At 44.6% G+C, this 27,303-nt stretch overlaps 2 protein-coding genes across 2 annotated transcripts in view; both read left to right on the forward strand.

Annotated features, from left to right (window-relative positions):
- The window catches only part of LOC120900649 (frizzled), a 233,206-nt gene extending 218,397 nt beyond the window's left edge, over positions 1–14,809 (forward strand). Inside the window, exon 5 of the mRNA XM_040307939.1 lies at positions 7,258–14,809. Coding sequence (XP_040163873.1) covers positions 7,258–7,784 — 527 coding nt within the window. The 3' untranslated portion in view covers positions 7,785–14,809. The remainder of the gene's footprint in view (positions 1–7,257) is intronic.
- A 9,963-nt stretch (positions 14,810–24,772) lies between these two features.
- LOC120903445 (probable rRNA-processing protein EBP2 homolog) lies at positions 24,773–26,449 on the forward strand. The gene is made up of 3 exons (XM_040312881.1): positions 24,773–24,985; positions 25,098–25,205; positions 25,339–26,449. Exons 1-3 carry the CDS (start codon positions 24,953–24,955, stop codon positions 26,269–26,271), a joined length of 1,074 nt encoding a protein of 357 aa, XP_040168815.1. The 5' UTR covers positions 24,773–24,952; the 3' UTR covers positions 26,272–26,449.
- Positions 26,450–27,303: the final 854 nt, after the last annotated feature.

Genomic DNA, 27,303 nt, shown 5'->3' on the forward strand with positions numbered 1-27,303 from the left:
AGATTTTAAAGCTCCACACTCAAGGATCGTAACAAAACAAGTAAAACCTATCTCAATGTAGATCAGAGTTCAGAATCAAGGTCCGTTAGAATATAAAGTGCATTTTAACACAAGTTAACCACTGAGGTGCTGGAAGGATGGATCTTCTTGTTTGATTTAAAAAGCGATCTTAAAATACTATATCAACAAATTTGACCAAAAATGAAATCCATTGTCCACTGTGGAGAGCAACCAACAGGTACACACAGTATCCAAATAAGACCTTTAATTTGATGAAAAGCACAACGAACGCTACTGCTCTTGCACGCGTCAAGGTTGAGCCCGTTGAGACGCCATCGCACACGCGTCTTCCCCCCAGCAGTGCCCAGCGATACCTACCTGCGAAAGCTATCTGTTTTCATGTGCAGCGCTTAACTCTCGTACATCCCCAACCGTTTCCAGTAAAGTGAAAAACATCCCAAACCACCACCACTTCCACCGGATGGATCGATGGATGATGATCCTTCCCATCTTCGTTTTGGGGCGGTGCGTGTGCACAGCTGCGTTCCTCCTGCACTTATCGTTTGATGTGATTTTAATAATTTATTTTATTGAACCATTTATCGGGAGCGTTATCGGGCTCATGGGAGGAGGGGCTCTGGGTGGTGAAGTAAAACGGGTGAGAGAATGATAAACTGGTGATGGTGAATCGCGTGTGTAAAGCGAGCTCGGTTGTGTAAAGAGGTGCAGCTTGAAGATGGATGCTGGTGCGGTAAAGATGTTTTACCGGTTGGGCGGATGTGCGGATATCTTAACTGGGTGATGTGGTGAGCTAAATTAGATTCTACCCGTGTGTCGTGCCTGCCAAATGGCTCATTACGATTGAGTGTTCAAGCGGGGTCCTTTTTTCTAGATAAAACGCTTTACCTTCCAGTCATTTCGATACATCAAAAGTGTCGTAAAGTGTGGGGAACGATCCGATACGCTTGCGTATCTTCTTCTCGAGGTTCTAACAAGTGGTCGTGAAAGGAAATTAAAAGAAGCGATTTCTTATCATACAGCTTTATTGTGCTTCTGTGCTATCGAAGAAAATGGTGCTATTCTTAAACAGCACGGAAGCCTTTGCAGGAAACCACAAGAATGTCCACCCCACGGCACAAAGGCACAGAAAATAGCTTTCGCTTGAAAGGTTTTCAGTGCTGCTGCTGCTGCTGCTGCACCAATCCTACCAATTCCATCTGGTTTTCGCACGAGAACGAAACCGTCGCCGCATCCACCGACCCAGCGGGGGCAGCATACGATTCATTTTAAATACACCCATAAATTATCAATTTTTCATTTATATTACTGTCCAGCCATCAGCACCACCACCACCGGCGGTCTCATCCACAAGAAAAGCAAAGCAAACTCCCTCCCACTGGCAGATGTAGCGAGAGCAGCGCTGGCCAGCGGTGAAAAATGGCCCCGACTGTGTGGAATAGTACAGTACCGAGTGCTGCTAGCTGAGCCGACAGGGTGTGTCCTTTTTCGGTACTGACGGTTCCCTGTTTCCCGGGGCTGATTGCAGCACACAACGGGTACAGTGCCCGGCAGCCGAAGATTTCCGGCCCGGAGCAGGTTTGCCATTCCTTAGCACTCAGAAAAAGATGAGTGCTCGCTCTGGGGCGGTGGTGGCCACCAAGACTTCTGTCTTGTCCTGTACACCACAGTGTGCTCGCTCCACTGTTGCGACATAAATTTTCTCCATTTTCCATTAGACGTCCCCGTGGCCATTTAAAAAGGAAATCCGATATTAACGTCCTCCAGCACAGAGCGTGCGTGTGTGTGTGTGTATGGAAGGTGGGCATCGTCCCATAAGCTCCCATTCTGCGGGAATGTCGAAGAAATGTATCACTTTTCAGTGGTCCCCGGCCGCTTGCCCCTCTCTGTGCTGAATGCAACTTTCTTCGCAGTTTCTGCGTTGCTTGCGAGAGAGAGGGAGCGAGAAGGATATCGTTGCTGCTGGAACTGATTGAATTTAAGTGCCACTCTCAGAGTCTCAAAGTCAGTACTGGTAGAGGTCCGTGTGGGCGGTTATGGGTTATGAGCCTTGGGTTAGGGGATGGGACGTTTGCTCCTGCTGTAAGAAACGCTCGTCGAACGCTTTAAGAAGCTGTGTGTAGGCATCGGAATAAATTTTATCCAATTTCTGAGAATGAATTCAATTTCCCAGCATTGTTGTGGGCTGTTTCATCCGCTTTTTTTGAACGATGAAGCTTTGAATAAACACACCTCCTTCCCTTGGCTTGGTTTTATTTATTTAAACTTCTTTCTCCAATGGGCTCCATCATGTCCTATTCAAAAAGGGAAGATCATCCGAATTGAATATTTAAAGTCGTGCTTCTCGCTGGAACTGTATAACTCTCGTGTTGCCTTTTCTCCATTCAGGAAAGAAGGGTGCGAGTATTGTCGGTAGGCAAATTTAGCTTGCAATTTAATCTTCTGATCTGCAAAATAGTTGTCCGTAATTGGATCCGTCAGTTAAACTTAACCCGGCAGTGAAGATACACGCAGACGCGGTGCACCGTTGGATGCTTGGGATTTACTTCCCTCGGTACGTACCTTCCAAACAACCACCAAACGGCTCGAAAGATTGTGCCCGTGTCGTTCCACGCGCGACCTTCCACGCTACAGAAGACGTCGCGTCCGACGGAGGCCTGCCGTTTGCCGTCTGCGGAAATTAATTACATATTAAGATTCCGTTCGGCTAGTAGTGCAAGCAGCACAGGCTCGCGTGCATGTCTGTCAAGTTTTGCAGAAGCTCGCGCCCCGGACACGCACTTTCTTCCAGTGCCAGCGAATACCGGTTTAACTGGGCGCTTCTACTTCACTTCCCGCTTGTTAGGACCATTAGAACCTACCGCTTCCCGCTGGTGGTGGTTGTCTTCTGCCCTCCGCCTGAGCCTGAGCGAACGCTCGTTCGTTGTCTGATTACACTGCCACTTTCTCGGTGCTAGAACCAAACCAGCAATAAGGTGTACTTAGTCCAAACCCCGCTTTGCAGCAGTACACAGTACAGCAGGTACACCTACGGTACGGTGATTTTCCTATCGATTTTGCGCGGTGGCCTGGGGCAAACCAAAGTGAGTGCAAATGATATAAAGTGGGCATAATGAAAGGCTTCCTGGTGAGGCGCCGATTGCTACCGGCCATTTTCGCTCCCACTCACTCGCTCGCTCACCCGGCTCTCCGGCGGGCATGCCCGTTAGCCGAAATGGCGATCACGATCTCCGTTAGCTTGCGCGAGACCCGCGATGCAACCCGTCCAGATTAGACGCAATTAACGTCAGTAACGAGTGCAAATGTTCTGACAGCTTTCTGATTGCTTGATTGATTTCACACCAGGGTCAAGGCATCGTAGCCCGGCCCGGCCCGGCCAACAACAACAAGCAACACAACCCCGCCGGGAATATAGCGGGAAGGTCGCGTCCGGTTGTTTAGCGCACTACCACCTACCACGGGATTGCGGTGCCCTGATGATGGGGCCACTTTCGTAGGTCATGTTTTAGGCCGTAGGTATTTGTGTGGTTCCACCGTTCCGGAGCTGGGATGAGATGGCACAAAACGGGCCGCCGAGGTGTTAATGGATCTAACTGTTGCTCCCGAATGTGCCTTTTTCCGGGACGCCTTTTCTCACAGGGATCCTGGGTTTACACCTACTGTTCTTAATGTTTTGAAAGAAGTTATGCCGGATGAAATATAGAAGCTATTCGATTTTCTCGTCTCTTAGTGGCGATACTTTCATAAACATGTCTACTGCATGTCAATTAAATCAATATGCAATATGGAAACATGGACCAAAATGGGCATTTAAAATGTATTATCACAAATCTTTAACAAAAGTTTATTGAAGAAGGATCTGTTTACGTGAAGTTTGGTGTCAGCACCAAGGATTTTTTTAGGATCTTCATCTTGTTTAAAAAAATGCAAGAACACTTTAAAAAAGTTATATTTTTGCTAAACTAAACGAAATGGTCTTATAGCAAAATGCCATTGGATGAAGGATGAAGGAAACAATACAGGGTTTCCCACGATTTATTGGTCAGTTCCCATGATTTATTGGTGCGTTCCCACGATTTTTTGGTCGTATCCTATAGATTTTTGGTTCGTTCCCATATTTTATTGGTATTTTCCAATTGGATATCAATACAATTGGACCAACAAATTCTGGGAAACGACCAAAAAATCGTGGGAACGCACCAAAAAAATATGGGAACCCACCAAAAATTGATGGGAACCAACCAATAAATCGTGGGAAACCCTGTAAAGCATACAGGTTCTACTAACCTCTACTTCTCATTTTGCAATTGACTCCTACAACGTATTTGTACAAGTGTGGGGTAAATCTGATTCAGATTCATGGATCTAAATGAATCTTTGAAGTGGTCAAATGAATCTGAATATTGGTTGGAAAGATTCACGAATCTCTAGGGAATCATGAATCTCATAGGATTCATAAATCTCGAAAGAGTCATAGAGCTTGAGCTTCTTATTCTTGGCATAATCACCTTGGAATATACAGGCTTTCGAGACTTCTTGGGTAAGTATCACGCAGTCGGAGACGGTCCGTGCGAGGCTTGAACCCACCACGGACATGTTTTTCAGTCATGCGAGCTTACCACTGTGCCATGGGTTCGCACAAATGCAATATTTTGAAACTCAAACATCTCTACAGATTCGTGACTCCCTGGAGATGTATCAATCTCAATGGATTCTTGAAGCTTATAGATTCCTGAATCTTTGAAGTATCAATTGGAGCCATAGCGTTATCTAGTGTCTGTCTTAGAATCTACCCATTTCCACGAAGTTAGATTGACAGGAATGGCCTCAACTGAAGGTGTTTTGCATAATTTTGAATGCAAATAGATAAACATGATAAAATTGATAAACATCGAATACTTACTCAATCCAGAATCATAAACGCATTGAGATTATAAATCATTTCATTGAGCACAGCCTTCAACCCTTTGACCTCGTTTTACAGTTAGCTTAAATGTCCTTTAGCCCTCTCGTCCCATATCCTCGCCGCAGGCTTAGGCCTTTAACGTTTGGTGCTACCCAACCACACATCAAACCCTCTAACCTGTGAACAGGACCCCATTGATGTGTTACTCCCAAAACGAATTCTTCCTCAAACTCTCAGCACACTACAGCAACGGCAAACAAATCACATTTTAGCAACATTTTCCCTCTACTACCCTTTCTCTCAAGCATCCATTTATGAACGGCAACGTGGTTTTTCCCCCCAATTTCGTCTGAAATGTTATTTCGATAACTTTGGTTGCCGCGTGGGTCTCGTCCGTCCCAGGTGTCAAATGTTGATGGTAAAAACAAATTGCCCGATGTGCCCGAAAACAACATTTCGCATGATGTTTGTTTTCGCCATAGTGTGCCGTAACACAATCAATCAAACTCTGATTTTTACGTGCCCCAATCCTCACGGGGAAGAAGTGCGCTGGAAGTGGAAGCGAAAGCATCCTTCAATGAGCGTTCTTTTGGGGCGTCGATCGAGCCTTCTTTTTTTCACCTCCTGCAAAAGAAGGAAAAGTTTGATGATGTTGTTAAAGCTAGCAGAGCAGCTGGGTCAGAAGCATCAGCAAAAAAAAATACAAATGAATGTGTGAGCGCTCGCTACATCTCCCCCCTTTTGTGCGCTGATGAAATTGTGGCAAAACTGACAGCATGCGTTCCTGAGCGTTATTTCCCCCGAGCATAATCAGAGAGCACTTTCCGCGCGAGCTTTTCTTTCTCTTTTCCTGCTGTTTTCCGAATGAAGTTTTGCACCACGCGGGGTCCAAAGTTTTGGCTTGTTGTGCCACAAGAAACCACAAGAGACTCGGTGTGTGTGTGCCTCGGATGATTGTTGGAGCAACATCTACATCGTTTGCCATCGGGTGCTTTGCTCACAGCGAACGTCCTTGCGACAAATGAGGGCGACCAAAGCATTTCCGACCAATAAAAAAAAGGGTGAAAAAGTGTGGCGCACACATATCCCGTGGTGAGGCAAATTGTGATGCGCCCTCAACCCTGAGAATACGATGATCATGTTGCCACGGGTGTTTGCACAAACGTCCGTATGATAATTTATGCAAATCCGTCCACTTCGCGATAATCACTACGATTCGTGTGCAAGCCGAGCGCGCGCGCAACAAAGGGACACGGATGGGTTGGCATGAAGGGGTTGAGAAAACCGCACGGCGAAACCCACCGAAATGAACGTTTATGTAAAACACAGAGAGACGCGACACAGTACGCGACGGATGTGTTTTGAAGCGTGCCGAGAATGTAGATTTTCCATCCCGAGACGCGGGGGAGCCTAAAAGGGATAATGTCCTCGGGTCCTCCCATACTCTTCTAAACGAAAAGAAAACCAAGAACTTGTGTCTGGGTGGAAAAGTGGTCAGCTATTAATTGGACCGCGCGGGTGTTGCTTTCCCGGGGACACCGACGGACGATTTGCGATGAAAGCGGCAAGATAGCGCTCGAAACGAGCTCGAATTACAGCCACCATTTAATCGAATTGAGCTGAATTGGAACGGTTTTTGTCCTCTCTCTTTCTCTCGCCCCATTGAAGCTCATAAAACCAACAAAAAATGGCACAGCCAGAGCTTGCCAGACGACAACATAACTGTGAATGAAGAACGTACGCACCCCCTGCCATGGTGGCGGCGTGTTGTGCGTTTCATTTTACAAACACACAGCACACCAGGGAGAGCGCGCACAAGGCAAGAATGTTGCCAGCATACACTGGCAAGAAGCCGCAGGTTCTTAGGATCTCTCCGTAGTAATCCGCACACTCTTGCTGCTTCAGTCTGTGAGTGCCTCAAATAGAACGATTAGGCTTTCGAGAAAGCAAGGCTGCAAAGCGGCTGTGATTAATGCTTATACACTCGAGGCTCTTGAGGCACTGATATGTGGAAAGCTTTGCTTTCCTCCCCTTTTGCACCCCGTGAGCTTTGTTGATGGACCAGAGGACGTAACTGTAACGGGACGTCCCGTCGAGGTGTACCAGCCCCATTCTTTAATTTAATTATAGTTCTTACAACCTCCCGCGGGAGGTAAGAACGATGTGAAGAACTGCTTCAAGCGATCCTCTTTGCATTTGCTGCTTTACCTTCATTAGATGATTCTATAAACCACTCTTCCCGGCGTCTCCTTCAATAGCGCAACGATCCTAAAAAACCAACGCCAACCCCTCTAAACACGCATCTTTCTCTTTTTTCTGTTTTTGTTTTCCAGGTGACGTTCTGTCAGGTGTTTGCTTCGTCGGTCAGCTGGACACACACTCGCTCGCCATGTTTCTGCTGATACCGCTCGTGATCTACCTGTCGATCGGGGGGATCTTCCTGCTGGCCGGCTTCGTGTCGCTGTTCCGCATTCGCACCGTGATGAAGCACGACGGCACCCGCACGGACAAGCTGGAGCGGTTGATGCTGCGCATCGGGTTCTTTAGCGGGCTGTTCATCCTGCCCTCGCTCGGCTACCTGGCCTGCCTGTTCTACGAGTACTATCACTTCGACGACTGGATGATCCAGTGGAACCGGCAGATGTGCAAAATCTTCTCCATCCCGTGTCCGGCGGCCCGGCACGGCCCGCCCGACCCGAAGCCCATCTTTCACATCTACATGGTGAAGTACGTCTGCTCGATGCTGGTCGGCGTGACGTCGAGCGTGTGGCTGTGGTCGGGCAAAACCGTCGTCAGCTGGCGGCAGTTCGCCGAGCGGCTCCAGGGCAAGGACACGCGGAGCCGCGGTGCGTACGTCTAGTAGAGGGTAACGCGGGTGCGCATCGTCGCCCACCACCATCCGGCGGTGCGCATTACCGCGCGAGTCATTAGGTTTTAGGAAGAGGCGTCCCCATCCTCCTCATCACGATCATCATCCCCATGCTCATCGAACACAGACCGATCGATCACCGACCAGCACCAGAGGGCGGGAGCACTTCAACCGAACGCCTCAAAAGCTCACACAAAGCCCCGCAACACAGTAGCAGCAGCAGCAGCAGCAGTGGAAGGAAGCTGACACGCAGAGAGAAGGGTTTCCGGCATTGAACTCCCCTGCAGCAGCGGCAGGGAGCGAGATGCGTAAAGTAGGACCGCATAATTTAGACATAAGGATATATGTTTCGTTCGAGGTTTAATTTTGCGAATGACCAAATATCTCTGTAGTACACAGGCATCGGTTTAGTGGTAGCGTGTAGCGCGTTATAGAATTATTCAGCATCCCCGCCCGCTCGATGCAGCTTACATTGTACAGATCCGTCTTTTTACTTCGTTTGCTAGCTTACACACAATACCTGGCCTGACGCGGGGCCGTTTCATTCACATTGGACAGGTGAGGTAGGAATTTGTATTAAGAGACAGAGAGAGAAGAAATGAAATACGTTAATGTGATGGGAAAGAGATAGTGTAGAAGAAGAGGGGAGTCGCCGTTGCTTGGTAAACAAGAAGCTCCCGCAACTCTGTGGAAGGTTCTACGGAATTGGCTACGCTTTAGTTAAGAGTAATAGGACGTCAGTACGCGAATCTTTTGCACACCGTACCGAGAGTGTGTTAAGAGAATACCTGTATCTGTGTAAGAGAGTTAGCAGCCAACTGTAGGACTGTCCAACTGTCTAGCGCTGTACCCTACCTACCTACCTTAGCCTGCCTACCTTCGTAAAGTAGATGTGGTAATACTGTCGTGTCGATGCATCCTCATCCCGCCAAAAAAAATATCGGGACCTCTGTCGGCACTCTCCTGCTCGAACAGCATTAACTCTGTACATAACGAACGTTATCTAGGATCTTGTTTGTCGGTGGTAAAGGTGGACCTCCTCACTGCTTACCACGTGAGAAGGTAGTACGATAGCGCGAATTTTGCGAATTTTGCGCCGTGTAAAATAGTTAAGAACAGAGCTCCAAAAACCGCCTGCCTAACAGGCGGTTGCATTGCATTTAGCATCTATTTTCTTTCCCCGTCGTATCTTAAAGTCGCAAATTGTTGTTGAAAGCCACACACACATCCACACTCCACTGTTGTGCGTTTTCCAGCCGTCCCGTGAAGTCATCCTGCCCGGAATGAACTCCTGTTGGCAGCGGTTCAACAAGACTTGGCACAGATGAGAGTGCTTCGAGTGCTGCTTTACAGTGAGCGCACTTTACAATGCGATGAAATCCGTTTTTCCCATCATCATCTTGGCTTTTCCCTCGATGCTCCCAAAAACGCGACATTTGAAGCCCCGTGTGCCCGTTGCCAACGTACCGATGCTAACTAGCTACCAATCCTATCGCACTAATTAAGGGCCAAAGGGCCGTACGTCGAACAAACCAAACAGGGGGGCCAATCTTGCTCGGTGTGCGATGGCGTGTGCTCCCGAAATCCTTTCGCCCCCGGGCGCAACTTTAGCGAAGTATGTCATTACTGGCTGGCTGGCAGGGGCGCGGAATTGTTCTGCCGGAACGCTCCGAAATCCAATCGTCGTCGTCGTCGTCATACATGAATATTAATGACAGTGTGTAAGCCATTATCGGTGGTGGCTGCGCACGGTGATGTCCTTGCAGCATCTCCACGAAATGCTCCAATTGCTGGTGTGCTCGGTCAAGGATGTGTTGTGTAGCCTGCGTCCTCATTATCCCTTGGCCGTAGAGGGCGCGCGTGCTGTAGTGATTTGAGATTCCGATAGTGTCACATCGTTCGTGTCCTCTTGTGTTTCTATCTACCAGGCATCCACTGGTAATAGGAACCCAGCAGCAGCAGCAACCGCAAGGTCCTTTAGCGTGACAGAACAAGAATTGTATAATTGGAAGCAGAGAATCCTCATCACACACACACACACGCGGACACACAATTCGAAACGCGGACGATGCCATTAATTATCTGAAGCAGATTATATAGGGACCCGGGTCTTCGGCACGTTTTACCTCCCCCGCCCGGCAAAGGGGATTTCCACAGTAAAATAAGGAGGGAAGTAAATTCTGTCGGCGTTGTGGGTTTTTGGGGGTTTCGTGCTCGGTTGTAAAGTAACGCCGCTGGCGCCCGCGGTACCACGTGCCTGGGAAAGTTAATTAATCATGGTGTGGACGGGGACTCTTGTCCCTGTGCTGTGACGTATGAGGACAGTTTTTGACACATCCAACGATAGGGACGATTAAAAAAAAGCAAAGCCAATCCTGAAAAGCAACAGCAGCGAAAAGCTCCTTTTTTTTTGGGGTAAAGCAACAAGCGTTTCCTGGAGCCGTGATCCTTTTGACCTTTGAGCTGTCAGCTATATCCACTTTTGAGCGCTTCACCTCGAAGAAGTCACACAATTATATTTCAATTAACAAGTAACTCCTGCTCTCAGAAGAGAGAGAGAGAGAGAGAGATGGATTGCTGATTGCCAGTGGGAAGGAACTGGGGAACTGTTAGAATCGGGCGTTTGTTTTCGGGCCCAAAAACCGAGCGCGATAAGTGCCAGTCTAAGTGAGGTTATAAATTAATGCTTCTCCAAGCATTGCCGCCGCTCGCTGTTCGGGAATTACGTTACGTGGAGTGTGGAACCTTTGAGAGGTGGTTTTAATTTTGTATCGTCCTTTTTCTGTAGCAATGGCACCTGAAACACGGGACAATGAAACGAGCCATGAAAATTAAAATGCAAAGTACACACCACCATCTCGCGTTCCTGCGCCATTTCTAGCTTACTTTTGCTCCTCGTCAACCAAACCAAGAGACATCGCTTCGCATTGTTTTCCTTCCCTCTGGTCTGTTAGTGTGTGTATGTATACTTGTTCCTTTTTGCAAATTCCTTCCTTCCTGTTGCGCGGCCGCCACACGCTGCTTGGCTTTGGTTTGGTGTGTTTTCACGTGGCCGGGCTTGTGGCCTGGTCGTCGTCGCCGTCGCCATCGCTGCGTGTTGTGCCCCCGAGCAGCGGATCGGTTGACGTGCAAATAAAATTGTGTTTATGTTTTTAATTTAATTTTACGATTATTGCTCTCTGTGCACGCTGGGGCTCGCCCTGTCTTTTCCCTGCTCGCGCTCGCGGGGATCGCTTTTATGAGAAACAGATTTGTGTGTGAGCGGTGTCAGTGCTTTTTGTTTGCATCTTTGCTCATTCGGTTTGGCGAGGAGCGCATTCCGATGCAAAAATGTTGCTTTATTACAGGGAGTGGAGTGGCGCAAAAACAGAACAAAAACGAGCAACTGCATCGGCTGCTTTAGAGCAGCAAAAAGCTTGCACTTTGTGTAAAGGGCAGATGGGATTGCTTCTTTTTTTTTGTGCATAATAAAATTAATATTTTCCGTATCTTTTGACGCTGATGAAGCCATCCGGAGTGCTGATTAAAGGCCTATTGAATGGCCTATTGCATTACAATTCATTTCCCAAGCAAGGCTTCCCTTTTGAATGAGGCGTTTTAATGCATTTGAGCTTCAGGTTGAGCTTTCAGGGAGAATTATTTTAAAATTTATTTGCTTTTATTTTTGCTTACTTTAATTTTCAAGTGTTTTGGAAAAACAACCCAATCGAACTTGCCGATCGAAATTAAGTTTTAATCGAAAAACACCAACACACTTTCCCCGCAAACACATTTGCCCTGGTGAAATGGGTTTGTTTACGCCTTTTTGCGCAGCGAGTGCTTTTTTCCATCGCTGGCTTAAAATTGAAAGACACAACAACAAACGGATCCTTCCTTTGAATCGCTCGCGACTTATGCAGGGGCTTTCTAGCTTGAAAATATAAAAAATCAAAGCTATAGTCTGCTCGGTAAGCCAAACAGGAGCCAAACGGGGGGGAAAAAAACTAGCCAACCCATAGTCGGGCGCAGCGCCATCTCGTTAACGATGTTTGCGGTGTCGTTTGCCTAGTTCTTCTTCCCCGCGTGTTCGGACAAAAGCTATCATCTGCACTCAAGATTGGAGCTGAAAAACCTCTTGAAAGATTTCTTATTTTCCGGGAGGGTTCCCCCTTAAAAATGGTTCCCTGGCTGCACACACAAGATGGCTTTTTTTGCCTTCTTCTTGTCATCGGAAAACTCTCCCTTGCTTGTGCCGACGTGTGTTGGCGGGCAGGATTGACGAAGGTTCCCGGGGACTCAATCAACTCTCAAGAGAGGTTTCAACTCTCGCCCTGGTTTGTCGTTCGATTGGTTTCGCCCTTCGCCCTTTGTCACTGGCAGCGACAAAGATTGTCGTCCAAACGAGAAAGCGACGACCACTCGACGTGGGGAGGAAAACATAGGTAAACAGATGCACGGATTTCCTTCTCTGTGTGTTCCTGTGCTAACTGACTGAGAGGTGTCCCAAGGTTTCCCCTGGTGAACGAGACAGCCTCGAGTGTTTGGAACGGGAATGCTTGTGCATCCGTGCTGTCCCTCTGTAAGACGGCTAAAGGTCGTGGGGCAACTTGAAGCTCACATATCATATTTACATGCGCACAACAAACCCTCCCGACAAGAAAGAAAAGTCGGTTGTACCGATTAATTTGTTGGCAATAATCGAGTTCTTCCTTCCGCATTTTTTTTTTCGTCACTCCCCAGTTCATTCGGCTTCAGTCCTCGAAATGGGATTCGATTAATTTTCCCATGCGAAAAACAACTTTTTTTTGTGCTCTTCCCGCGCTTTCTTGCAACGGAAAAACGAGTGATCGCGATAATGGGCGATTTCTCTCCCGGGATCAATAAATAAATGTTTATCTTTGCCGACGATGACGACGACGCACGGCAACAACAGAGAAGGGACACAGCAGCAAAAAAAGAAGTTCTCAGCAGGAGCAGCAAGCAGAATAAGAAGTTTGCCACAACCGGCCAAGCCAGAATAGTGCGCCACCAGCAGAAGCGTTCGTCCTGTTGGAGCGTGAGTGCCGGGTGTCACGTAAATGGGCAAGTTACTTCCTTCGGTTTTGGTTGCAGTTTTTTTTGTTTGCTTTCCAATTTGCTTGAGCTAGTTTGGACAAAACTTCAACCCGCAGAGAACCAGTCTGGAGCCATGGTTTTTGTTTTATTTTATTTTTTCACTTTTACTACTTGTCGTTATCGGCCTTTTTTTTGGTCTTTAGTTACTGTGTTTTATTAATAGGAATGCAGTGTCATGATAAATGTCAGTCGGCGTTAAAATTAAAGGGCATTCGGTGTCCGGGCTTGATGATGGTGAAACGGCGGGGTGGCTTTGGGCAGGATTTTTGCAAACGGAAACAACACAACGGATGGGAGAAGGGAGAGAGAGAGAGATGGGGTGAAAACTTGTTTTGATAAACGTTTATATACAAACATTTCTCGAGTTCTGCCAAATATTATAGTCCAAGTCGTTTGGTGAAGGGCAAAATGAGACCCTTGATTATTAATTTGTGACTCAAAATGTGGACCTATTTCCATTCATTTTGTCATTTGTGTCAAGAACGACGAACACCTGTACTTCCTATTCATTTTGTTTTAATAATTGTTGATTTCATTCTTCACAGGGTGCGTTGCAGCTTATGCAAAACCCGAATGCAAACCTAGCAGCAGCGCGACAAACGCCAATCGAACTCGTGTCAATTCACGATCAACCGGATAAAGCTGATCGATTACACACACACACTTCACTGTGAAGGAGCGAAAGAACGGGCGATCTAAGAAAAAAGAAGGAATTGTTATGAAGCATTTGCTTGCGTGTCCTCTCTTTGTTTTTGATTGCAAAATCGAGCGATGAAGATTGGAAGTGGATAAAAATCAAAATATTATTATAAGGAACAAAACCCAACCACTTTGCTAACGAGCTCTCGCATTTTTGTGCGCATCATCTGCGTCTGCCGCTTCAACAAAAAATGCCAAATAATCGATCAAACCCCCAGTGGGTGGCGGGAGGTGGTGCACATTGATCTGGTAGCTATACATATTACAAAAAAAATAAAGAAAGGAAAGTAAGAGAGATGGAGCGGATGAGCCTTTCGCCCTGCAGCAGCAGAAGATCAATTATTGGTTAGCCTGATTTTAGCAGTTAAGTTAAGAAGAAGTTAAAAAGCAGGAATTATTAATTGTTAAACAATGTGTCATAAAATGTAAATGCTGGAGCTCCTGGAGTATGCAGTGTTGCTGCTGTGGACGAGAAGACATCGTGCATGTGTGTGCATCCCTATCGTCTGACACTGCTCTACTACACATGCTACAGTGGGACATCCGTGTTCCAGCCTGCCAGCATTTGCCTTTCATGTAGTCATTAATTTAGATTTCGTTAGCAAAAGAAACAGCTCCTTACTCATATGCAAACTGAACCCAAGATGGCCACAATTCGAATCTGCTTTTGAACACCCACTAGGAGGTCAAAGTTCAAAGGGAAATGCGAAGGCAAAGGGTAAACAAAAGTACCATGTCCCGCGAAACTGCTTCTCGGTGTCCGGTATGTGTTTACTATATGTATATGTACAAAAGCAAGCAGAACAACAAGAGAAGAAGAAGAAGAAGAAAAAACATAAACAATAATGCGTAAAAATTAAAGTAAAGGTTTAGTACGTTGAAGAAGTAGACAGGGTGTGAGATGTAAGAATTAAAATCGTATTATATAAAATATCCCCAGGAAACATGCATCAAGATGGTGAAAGCTCATGAAAGTGCAAAGGAAAAAAGGAAAATGGAAAATCTGTTGTATTAATCTGAAAAGTGGAAAGCAAAGTAGAAACAGGAACAGGAAGGACAGGCGTATAAATATATAGATACAGAAAAAACAAACAAACAAGCAAGAAAAAAAACATCACTAGAATGCGCAAAGAGGGGATTAGCATGGTAAGGATATAAAACTTGTACATGGGATTAAGTGAAGCATCGTGCATCAAAAATATGAACTATTAGAAGAATCTTTATACCGTGCTGCTTTTTGGTTTGTTTGCCCCACTGCTGCTGCTCGCACAGCCTTCGCTGTGAGATGCTTTCGCTGAAAGAAATTCCCGACCCGCGCCAATGCTTTCGACACTCATCGCGCTCCTCACAATATGTTGAGCAACAAATTCCTTCGAACGCAAGCAATGTTTTCGCTAGGGGGGAGGGAAGAAAATGAGTAAAAAAAAAGAGGCACCGTTGTATCAGCATCGCCGACGGTGAGGGATAGCATTCCTGCCAGATTCGTGTGCATGCCAATGTTGATCGAAAAATAATGTCCCTCGACGGCGGTGGTGCGGACGGGGCGTTATCCTGTTCGTTCGACGGCACATGAACGCTTGCGTTGCTTCATGAGATCGTTTTTGCCAGCGTTCAGGCCGGGCCTTCTCCTTCGCGACGGCGTTGTTTACTGGAAAGAAGGTGGATGGAAAAAATGGAGCGCGCATAGTTTGAATGTTTATTTTGATGCTTAATTTATGCCCGGAATGTTTTTATTTAATTATATTGTTTCGTTGAAAATTGTGTTTAATGAATTTTAGTAAGCAGCTTTTTACGGCAGCTTGTCAGTTCATTTTATCTACCTTATCACGTCATATTAGGTAAAGTTTTTGTTTATAAACTCATCATTAGCAACATTCTTTGTATATTTTCTGTTTGTTTTGTCATTTTAAAAAACTTACCTAGCAAATGAGCTTTAATTTGCAGTTTTTACATCTTTTTTACAAATCATTTGTTTGTTTCGTTTACCGTTCATTGTTAATGTTAATGTACGATTTGTAAGCTCATACCCAATTTTATTATTTTTGCTTTAATGTTTTTCATCTTCCTCTGTTCCTTTGACTCTGTTTTTTTCTATTACTCATTTTCTTTTTTCCCTTATCTTCATTATGGACAGCAAAATGGAATCGTATATAATATCCGAAATCATTGCGACCTACTACCTAATCGTGAGTATTATTAAGCTATTTTTATTACTTCAGTTATATTCGGGGTTGTGGTCTAAAAGTTACAAGATTTGGTGGTGGATTTTGAAAGAAATTTTGCATTTTTTTATTTTGCTCTAATTCTCTAACAAATTTCTAAAATTGGTAATAAATCAATCATTGTTCAAATATCGATACTTATCGTTAAGAAACGGTGTTATATTACAGTTGAAGATTTAAGAAAAAACACTTGCGTTTTGATTACTGAAATGTCCATATTCCTCCTTAAGAGTCTTTTCAAATCTAAACCATTCACTCTTGAAAGCTAAAAATGGAACAGTCTTGCTGCATGTCAGCAAGTAAAAACTAAGCGTACAATTACACTCACCATCAAACCCATTACCTTCCTTCTGGGAAATTAGGTAGATTGCTTTGAAAAACGACCCCAAACCCCAGAACGCTCTTTCCCTAATTTCCCTTTCCAAAAGCGGTTATTTTAACCCTCCCGATGGGGTACCGTTTTCCAAGACAACGAAAATTTTGTACCGAGCTCTTCACTTTTACAGCTTTTGCTGTCACCGCCGGTGCTGTAGTGTATCCTTTCAGGCGAAATTTGCAATCTACCGATCAGTCACACTGTGAAGCGTATAATGCTCTCGCTGCATGTTGCGTACCGATGGGTTGATTAATGACACACCACCTGCCGGTGTTTAACAGGAACGACGTAAAAAGCATCCAATTTCCAATAAAATTAGGAAAGCAGATGTGGCGAGGAGAGATTCTCCTTGACAACCCAACACAAAAATGCATTGTACGAGGGTTTTTTATGAAATAGGATAAATTTACCGATAAATGTACAATTTGTCGAAAATTTCAAGAGTTAAAGTAAATTATAGGAAAAATTTCACAAATAGCAATTGAAGAACGTTGTATCTTTTCAAGCACTACCATTTTTCCATTAAACAAAACAAATTTTACAAAAATATCGTCAAAACTTTTGCCAAACTGGTATTACCATCATTGTAGAGGCATTACCCCTAGTGGTTGATGGTCCTATACTAAAATTATTTTATTTAGCTTTAAAACCTTGTCACTTTTCATCTTCTTCTGCCTCGATCGTAACCAGCTGATGGAAAATCTGAAGGTGGCACTTTTTATACCGACCCAGAAAAAGAATCCACCGAATGCTTCATCAATCTTAACACCGACTAGTTGCATTGCATACATTTAGGCGCTCGATATTAGGCAGCGCTCTGACATTCTTGGAACAAAAGAGGCGAATGAGGCCAATTGGCTCAAAGTCTCTATAACAAAAAAAAGAAAAAAATTCTTGGAACAAAAATATTAACCCAACTAACAGTTCCTACAAACACAATTTAAAAAAAAAGAAAAGTTCCTACAACAGACAACGAATGCATTACCCAGCGTACCATCCAACAAAAAAAAAACGCGTTTGTTCGAGTTTTTCGGGGGAAGGTATTTTAGTGCACAATGATAGGTTCCATCTTAGTATCAGGAAGAAATTTAATTTTATTTGCATTACCACACGAATTTCGTTTTATTTCCTTCACTGCATATAAATTCAATGCATTCAACTCAAACAATGTTGTGGTAGGCCTGAAATACATGCAAAGTTTTCAATGGAATAAATCGTTCCATATTCCGGTCCTCCTATTTCCATGCCTAATTTTAATAAAGCACCCTGCTTCCCTTTTCGCACACGATCATAAAGAACACATGCGCCTGAACATATTCATTCAGTATCGTTAGCAAGGAACTTTTCTTTTCACTCCCTAGAGAACACACACGCACACCAAAGAGAGAGAGAGAGTGCACATATGCCGGGGAAGCTTTTATCGAAATGATAAACGAGAACATTAATACATATTACGCGTTGGCGCTCACGACAACTTCATTAAATAATGAAAAGCAAACATAGGAGGTTTTCCAGGGTACACTTGCTGTGGGGCAGGGACAAAGTTATATAAAGAATGGAGTAAAGTAATGGCCCACAGCACAATGTTTCGCAATGTTTCGTCCTTTTCCATGTTGTCTCGTTTTCTGATCAGAAAACGCATATGTGAATGCTGTTACAAATTTGTTTGATTTGTTTTGCATTTGTTATGAATAAACATTCAACGGAAGTTGATTTCTTCAGCATCCTTTGGGAATTCTTTTATTTTGTTCGTTTACAAGTTTGAAAAAGCTTAATTGTATAAATTCGTTTCATCCATTTAAATGAAAACGGGAAAGGCATGTAATTATTATCGTGCTGTGTTGATAAAGGGCAAACCAAGCTTTGCACACAAAATGCCAGCAATTAGCAATAATTTTAGGAAATTTATATTTTTCTTGTTCCGAGCTATGATCTTGTCTTTATACTTCGTAATAAACTATTTATATATCTTAATAAATGTCTAACTATAGCCAAAATGACCTTTAATTTTACTCTATTACCGTCTCAACCATCTTTCTAATTCGAAATCGAATTGGAACTACCTTAACGGCTTTTCCAATTACTCAACATACCGCGATGGAGCTTACCACAGTGAAATGAAAAACTTCACCACTCCATCACATCGAACAGCTTTCAATGACGTACTCTCCCTCCCTTTGGCCTCCAAAGTGGACGCGAATGAAATTTCATTTCCATCCAATAGAAACATTTTATCAAACGTATTCTCATTGGAAAAAAATAAAATCGAAATCCCAAAAACACACCACACATGGCGTTCGCGGCGGTGGTGTATTGCGGGTCACGGATTAGGCGAATGTCCTTCAGTCTACGCTTTTTTCCGGCATTTGGAAAGGCTCATCCATATGTTATACGAACAACAAAAAAATGAAATAAAATGCTTTCACCCCCCAAAAACCAACCACCAAAAAAAGACTAAATTTATATGTACAAACGATTATACCACACACTCCAACACCGCCATCACATCATTTCGCGCCCTGGTGATAGTGAGGCCGCGCAATGTTTCGTTTAATCCGGTCAAGTTCGGTCAATGGACACACACACACACGCGCGCGAGCGCGTTTGATTGTGAGGGCAACATAAATCCTTTCACGCTTGCACATGCCACCGCTGCGCCGTGGCTTGCCGGGGTGATGCGTTTGAATAAAGGCTACCTAGAATCGCCACCAACGAGGTCGCCATCGATGAGCATTGCAGGAGCAAAAATGGGCGTTCGACTGGAAAGGACTTTAATCACCCCGTTTCCCGGTTGGGTGCATTTTTCCATTTTGCTCCCGCTCCTGTTTCATGGACTCATGCGGGTGGCAATAGCAAAAAAAAAGTGTGGCCCATTTTTTCCATTCAAACACAACTAAAATAAAATGAAAAAAAAAAAATATATGTTTGAAATTGGTGAAAACCCCGTGATCAGCAGCACCCATCATCATCATTATCATTCATCCTATCGCTGCGATTCGTGAAACACAGCAGGATGAAAGGAGTAATGAGTGTCCCCGACGCTTACGCGTCTATTGTACAACTTTGATGGTTTGCGCTCACGCGGGCACCATTCAACCGGTGATTGGGCGTCTGGTGTTTGTTATTTGTTTCGCTTCCATTAAAGAGGCAAATTGTGCAAAGTGCATTGAATGTGTGTGTACTTTCTTTCAGCGCTCTTCGTAGGTCGCATATACTGGGATCGTCCAATAATACATATTCAATCAATTTTACTCAATCAATAGCTTTTGTTCAGTACTTTCATTTATCAATTTAAGCGATCAAACGTCCAATTACGACGTATGTATACTGTACAATAATTTATTTTTTCATTGCTTCTCATTTAGGGTCGAATACATCGTTTGGAATAACGCAAACATCCCTTCACTATAAAATCTTTCACAAGAACCCTGGGCTTCTATTTTCTATGCTCTATTAATATTTTTGCTGTATCGCATCCCAAGTGCAGTGCACTTTCCCCACAAAATGGATTCATTGTAATAGACGCATGTTACGGCGAAATGGAACTGTAATTTTAATCACAGCGGTAAATTCATTGAATCACTCTCGGGGCTGTATGGAGTAATGGATTTACGGAAAATCCATTTCAAGCAAATGCGTGTGAATGTCTTAGTAGCTTTCAATTTAACGTTTCTAAAGTAAACGTTTCGGTGTATAGTTTGATTGATTCAGTTTATTTAAATAATCTTTAAATAATCTTTAAATAATAATCTTTCTCCAGATTATTTGTGGGAGTTTAATAATTGTTCGTCTTTGGAAATTGAATATTATTATTATTATTATTATTATTATTATTATTATTATTATTATTATTATTATTATTATTATTATTATTATTATTATTATTACTATTATTATTATTATTATTTATTTCATATTGTCAGCCTCCTAGGGTTTCACAATAATATATCTTACAAACTAAGGAAGAAGGAAGTGTTAAGGATGGGAGATTGATGATAGAGACAAGGACTCAGAAAGACGAGAGCGAAAACTGGACAAGGGGACGTGGTAGTCGAACAAATCATGAGCTTCATTAAATGCTGCACAAGCTCTCAAACATGGATCTGTCTGACCAAAAACAGAACGGCGGAAGGGGATAAAAATGGGAGGTCTGTCGCGGAGACGACGAGAAGGGACGTAAATAGGAATGGAGCTGAGGAGCGAAGGAGCATCGATAGTGAAGGTCAGGAGGCTGGCAATGAAGTAAGACTGCGCGTGTGAATGCCGAGATTTGATTTCCATCAAGCCCAACATACGACAGCGAAGAGAATAAGAGGGCACAGGTGCATTATGTCCGTGCAGAAATCTACGAATAGCGATACGCGTAAACTTCCTCTGCACTCTCTCTAGTCTCTGCACAGCGACACCTCCAGCCGGGGTCCACACAGCACTAGCGTAATCCAGCATAGATCGAACCCAGCAACAGTAAAGCGCCTTCAGGCATAGCGGATCTCTCAACTCAGAGGCAAGACGAATTATTAGTCCCAACGCTTTGTTCGCTTTAGCAACGACATGATTGATCTGATCCTTGAATGGGAGGGAGTCATCGAGCCAAACAATATTTAAAAATTTCTTATTTTTACAAATGAAACAGTAGCCAGCTTTGTGTAAGGTGAATAAGTTTTACTACGAATGTTTAGAAAATCCGCGGTATGACATCAATTAAATTCTGGGGTTCCCGTGGTACAGTCATCAAACTCGGGACCTGGCGGTTGCTCTAGAAATTTTGAATTCATTTATTTTTTTTACATTAACTTCTTTTAAATACAATTCAATTTAAACTAATTAATTAATCATTGGTAGAACATGTTTCTAAACAGTAACGATAGGTCCAACATGTGCTCTAGAACAAAAACGAAGTGCAAAATTATTCTTGAATTCAATTTAATTATTCCCTAACTTTAATTCAATCGACCTCAATATATTCGACATTAGTCAAGCAACAGAATCTAGTCCAAATAAAAGAATGTCATATATCGAGATTTCTCTGTATTTACCATTTCAATGAAATACGCGCCTAAATGTATGCAATCTAAGTTAGGAGGTTTGTGAAACTGCATTAAGGGTTTAAATTGAGTTTGAATTCATTGCTTTCTAATCGTCCTTTCACTTACAAAAATTCGTAAAATTGGTAATTTACATTACAACTGAATCGTTTTGCCGAAATCAGTAATTGATCGTTTCTCTAATATAAATTATATAATACCGCACTGGCGCGATGCCGCTCGATCACCACAATTTGAATTCTCATTTCACACGCAAACTTCCCCACAAAATATCATTTATCGCATTCCGATGCATTCACCAAACGCAAACAACGCCCGACGATAACCATATAACAGGGTAATGCTACTGACAAAATAATCTATTTCGTCATGGCCAACTGCGGCAACTGCGGTCATCAAATCGGCCGTGTCGGCAAATCGGTCAATCTCTGGTCGACGCACACCGGCGCAATGGAGTATGTGTGTAGACACACACACACACACACACACACACACACACACACACACAACACGATTGTTTGTACCGAACCGGCGGGGGGGTTGGTTGTCCCGGTGACTTGTGGCGTGTGCAGCAAAGCGCACAAACAAACATACCGCAGGCTGAACGATTTTCCCGCCATAGGTTTCCCGCGCTGGCTGGCCCACGACACCGCATTTTCCGAAACCGCATATATCGCCCGTTTGCCCGTGACCATGCGCGCGCCATTCGACGGATACTTCGGTCAAAACGGACCGGACCGCTTTCGGTGTGTGTGTGTGGCATGGTAATTGGAAAATTATGCAGATTTTCAAAGTGATTTCGCAACATTTCGGGTTTGGGTTCGGGTTTTGTCCTGCAAATCGCGTGAGCGTTGTGCTTTTGCCGATCGAATCCGGAGACCATGATCGGGCTGAGATGGCACCGCTCGGAAGGCTCATAAAGGGAATAACGACCGGCAGGTCGGCGACGTGGACATGGAGTGTTGATTTGGTCGACGATTTGGATAGTTAACGTTCCGTTACACAGTTCGTTGGGAACGATGCCTCAAAATCAATCGACATACCTTCCGGCAAGCTTGGGTGGAATGTGTGCTGGGAAGATTACTAGCCGTTTGCCGAGATAATCTGGTTGTCCTTAAGATTACACATCCCTTCGATTACGAATAGAAAAGTGCTAAGCTATCCAAGCATTTTTTTTTTAGAAAAAAATTGATAATTTTTTTATTAGATTTACTTACTAGATCTTACTTGGTAAAACAACCACTTGCGGTTTCTGGCCTGCCTGTACCACTTAATACGCTTGGCTATAAGAGATTGCATGATAGCTCTGATGCATGATAGGATCAGATATATGAACAAGTTGCAGCAACAAAATTAGTTAGAATAACTATGACCAACGTCACTTGCCTGGTGAAACTGGATGGAAAACTCTTAAGGCCGGGCTACATTGATCGTACTCCGTAGTGTAATTTCGATTTTCACTAGCGCATCTGGCGGCGGCTGGTGAAAGCTTTTTTTAGCCGTCGGGGGAAAGGTCGTGCCGGATCTCAAATTTAAGTAGTTTTTTAACCGTTTTTCGATGCGAAAACGGCTGGAATACTTGTACAACATATTTATGTATCAATTACAAAGCATTCTCAGTCCAGTTAAAGTGAAAAACATGGAAAAATAACGTATTTTCTGGAGCAGTCCCAAATTGTTTGGCAAAATGTTTCGGTCAGCCGGCGCCAGATGCGCTAGTGAAAATCAAAATTACACCAGAGAGTACAACCAATGTAGCCCGGCCTTTAGGGCCTTTTGCTGCCATCAAAGGAATCTGTCAGGGGGACAGGCTTGTCTGTCTCCTATTCATCTTGGCGCTAGAGAGGGCCATCCGCGACTCGAGGGTGGAGACTACGGGAACCATCTTCTATAAGTCAAGCCAGATCCTGGCATACGTTGATGATGTAGACATCATTGGTCTGCGGCTCTCCTATGTAGCAGAAGCCTACCAAGGGATCGAGCAGGCGGCAGAGAACCTCGGATTGCAGTTAAACGAGTCAAAGACCAAACTGATGGTGGCAATATCACCGATTTTACCACCAACAAGCCCAAATTTAAACTTACGTAGGCGTGACGTATAGATAGGTAAACGCACTTTTGAAATCGTCCCAGAATTCAACTATTTTCAAAGGTCAGCAGCGACAATAGTATGGAAGCTGAGTTGCGCGCAAGGATGCTGGCTGCTAACCGGTCATTCTACAGTCTGAAAAATTAGTTCACCTCAAACAACCTGTCGTGACGGACGATGCTGGGACTATATAGTACATACCTATATAGTACCGGTACTCACATACGCCTCTGAGACATGGACACTGTCCAAATCTGACGAAACTCTCTTAGCCTCGTTCGAGAGGAAGATGCTCAGAAGGATAAGAAGGAGCCGTTATTACGATGCGCTATAAGAGATGTACAGCGACTTTACTGCCGGGCAGCATATCACGCCCCGGCTCGCAGTGGGCTGGCCATGTTAATTTGTTAAAGATAATTTCGTGGCGCGCACAGGGGTATTAGTAATACTTCAAAAAACTTAAGATAACCTTACTTGCTATATATTTGAATACAGATATGAACATTTAAACGTGGCAACAGTCAAAAAAGTAGTCAAAAAAGCAGTAGAACTTATTAAAAGCTTGACACATGGAGGTAAATGGATCATGAGCTCCTCTCTAAATACGGGCCCGGTCTAATGTAATCAGACAATTCCGGAGACGTAGTGCGTGGTAAGGAGGGTACAAATTAATCTCAACAAGTAGCTCGGGTGCATCAATTTCACCTTTAATTAACTTTGCTACAAACACTGCTTGTGCTACCTGTCTACGTCTCCCTAAGGACAGCAGACCCAGAAGAAGCCGTCTAGTTTGATATGGTAGATGCTGGTCCATGGTCCACGTTAACATTCTTATAGCTATTCTTGTGATTTTTTCTCTGAATACGTTCAATTTGTGTGATTCCCTACAAACAGTTACTTTAAACAGAAGGGGTCATTCAAATCAGATGTCAGACGATGAATAAAACCAAGCTGCTGATATGCTTTGTCGATCACATAAGAATACTGTTGACGGAAGGAAAGTGACGAGTCAATAAAAGTACCGAGGTCCTTAGTTTCTATGTTACGTGAGATTTGTACGCATGGAAACGGACGACCCAGCTCGTAAAGTCTTTTTAGACAGACGTAGGCGTGAGACGGTGGGCGGTTTCGGACACTCTTAAAGCGTTCCAAGACCGCAAAGCGGTTGTAGCGCCGAATAAGTAAAGTAAGTAAGTAGTAAGGAACTGCAAAAATTGACGGTCATAATAATAAATTGATAATATTTTCAAAAACAACACAACACGCAATATAAATAAATAAAATCTCAACAAACAAAAAGACAAAAAAGAATATTCAAAAACAATTTGCATATAACAACACACGGTCGGTATCGTACCAACGATCTTTTCAAGTGCGAAGCCTTACAACAGTCAATTCCGCTCTGACAGCTTGTACGGTTCCGCAAACGTCACACGCGCACCGCATGCGGCGAAACGTCAAGAGGGCCATTGTTTACCGCTGTCCATAATAAACGTGCTCGCGCCGCGGTACCGCTTCGGGCCGTGAATTTCGTAGATTTTGTGTTAAAAAGTACCATTTTCTGTGGTACAAACGTGTTGCCGGGGTAGTAGGAACGCTTGTTAAGTATAAATTATCGCAATAACAACAGAACAATGCTGCTCGCCGAACCACAGCAACCGGTCGAAGTGAGTGGATGTTGATGCAGCACCGGGTTAGGGGACGCGTGGCCGAGTGGTGGTGTTAATTAATGTGCATTTCTTTCTTTTCCGTTTCTTTCGTTCTTTACCCGGTGGCCAGGATATGGATGCGTCGACGGAATATGTTTCGGAATCGTTCAAGGCTGAGTTTGCCGACAGTACGGACAGTGAGGAAAGCTTCACCGACGAATATGATTCCGATGAGGAGGTAAGGGAAGCTGTTTCGGTGTACCCGTGGGGTGAAGGAACGCAGAGTGGTTTTATTTTGATTTTCTCTTTTTATTTTCCCATTTTCTGTGTGTGTTTGTGTTTATTGTGCTGTGTCGTTCGCCCCGCGTTAGCTACGGCAAGCCTTCCTTCGCAACGAGCTGAAGCCGGGCTTGAACGTGATCCTGAAGGAAGAGCGGCAGCCGATCAACGATACGATCAAGCTAAAGGCCGCCCTCGAAACGTGCACACTCAAAGCGCCCTGGCTCGAGCGGATGGATCTGGTGAACGATCTGGCCCCGCTCACGCCCGAGCTAGCGATCCAGATCGAGAAGCACGAGCAGAAGCGGGAAAACCTGTTCAAGGGCAACCGGAAGATACCGTACGTGAAGCCGGAGGCGGACACGGTGCTGAACGACTTCAAGCGCGAGATCCTGTTCCACCGGCAGGCGCAGGCGGCCACGCTCGAGGGCATCGGGCGGCTGCACGAGCTCGGCATCGCGACCAAGCGCCCGGACGACTACTTCGCCGAGATGGCCAAGACGGACGAGCACATGCAGCGCATCCGGAAGGTGCTGCTGGACAAGCAGGAGGGTATCGCGAAGTCGGAGCGCATCCGGCAGCTGCGCGAGCAGCGCCGCATCGGCAAGCTGATACAGCGCGAGGCGACGGAGAAGCGGGACGAGGAGCGGCGCAAGATGCTCGGCGACATCAAGAAGTTCCGCAAGGGCAAGCTGTCCAACCTGGACTTCCTGGACGATGACGACGGGCCGCGCGGTGAGTTCCGCAAATCGGGCAAGGGACCAGGTAAAGGGGGTAAGGGAGGGAAGGGAGGCAAGGGGGGTGCGAGTGCGAAGCGGAAGGCGCGCGATGCCAAGTTTGGCTTCGGTGGCAAGAAGAAGGGCAAGAAGCAAAACACGAAGGAATCGTGCATGAACGATGGGCCACGGCGTCGCGGCGGTCCGGGCGGTGCGAAGGGTGGTGGTGGTGGTGGGGCGAAAACTCGACCAGGAAAGGCGCGCCGGGCACAGATGAAGAGCAAGGGGGGCGGTGGACGTAAGAAGTAAGCAAAAGAAGAAGAAGAAGAAGAAGAAGAAGAAGCAGTGTATTGATAAAAAAGTGTACATTTAAGCGTAATTCCCTAAGCCGGTCGTTCTCTTTTTTGCTTAGTCCTCATGTCAAAAATAAAATACATTGCAAGGCGAAGAAACTTGCAAAGAAGGAAAGCTTGGGAGACTTTTTAAACGTAATAGATTTTTTTCTAAATATTAGTTGTGTTTGTATAACAGTTTTGAGCCAATTTTACTTCATTTTTAAACTGTAGTTTCCGTTTTTTTTTACATCTTATTCTTACAACTTTCATTTTTTTCCTTTCATTTGCTTTACAGGGTTTTGCATGAGTTATCATATATGTGGGACACTTTATGAACTCTTTCTTCCCTGAAATGAACTTAATGTAATGGGAATTTGGCTCTCTAGCACCCTTGTTGGACAAATCTAGTCGGAATCCAAGGAGCCTGTCCGAAAAGGGTGTCATATAGTGCAATTTGAAGTGCACTTCCAATTGGAAAGAGTCAAAGAAGTGTCCCACAACTATGAAAACCCCTGGAAAACCCTGTAACATGATTTACTACCTTTCCGTGCCAAAAGTCGCTACTTTTTAATTACAAAAACCTCTGCTGCAGGACATTTTCCCTGTTTTTCTTTGATCATTTCTTCATGCACAGTTTGGCTTTAATCTAAACTTTACCTTCCCGTGGCAACTTTCTCTTTTCTTTTTCTTAAAGAGAGAGTATCCCGCCTCTAAGCACACTTCGTAGTTTGCGGAAAAGTGTTTACAAAACAGTTTACAAATGAAGCTTGCAACGCCTACTACTGTGTGGTGTGGTGCTCATCAGCAGCAAACAAGTTGTTTGCCCTTGCCCTATCGCTTCAATTCCCCTCGTTTTATCGTTTCGCGTGCTGTAAACTTTTCCCCCTCCTTTGATGTCGTGGACTTCCGTGGGCAGTGCCGTATCGACCTGAGAGCGATGCTTGGGTGCTCTTTACGTGGGAGTTTTGTTGGTGACGATGCTTTAACGAGGTTTGATCCTGCAGGT

The sequence above is a fragment of the Anopheles arabiensis genome, chromosome 3 (assembly GCF_016920715.1).
Source record: "Anopheles arabiensis isolate DONGOLA chromosome 3, AaraD3, whole genome shotgun sequence".
In the NCBI taxonomy this organism is placed as follows: Eukaryota; Metazoa; Arthropoda; class Insecta; order Diptera; family Culicidae; genus Anopheles; species Anopheles arabiensis.

Excerpts from the sequence above, each read along its gene's own strand:
- LOC120903445 (XM_040312881.1), top strand. The coding sequence starts at position 24,953 with ATGCTGCTCGCCGAACCACAGCAACCGGTCGAA. Across the intron at positions 24,986-25,097 it reads AACCACAGCAACCGGTCGAA|GATATGGATGCGTCGACGGA; the intron begins GTGAGTGGATGT and ends CCCGGTGGCCAG. Across the intron at positions 25,206-25,338 it reads AATATGATTCCGATGAGGAG|CTACGGCAAGCCTTCCTTCG; the intron begins GTAAGGGAAGCT and ends GCCCCGCGTTAG.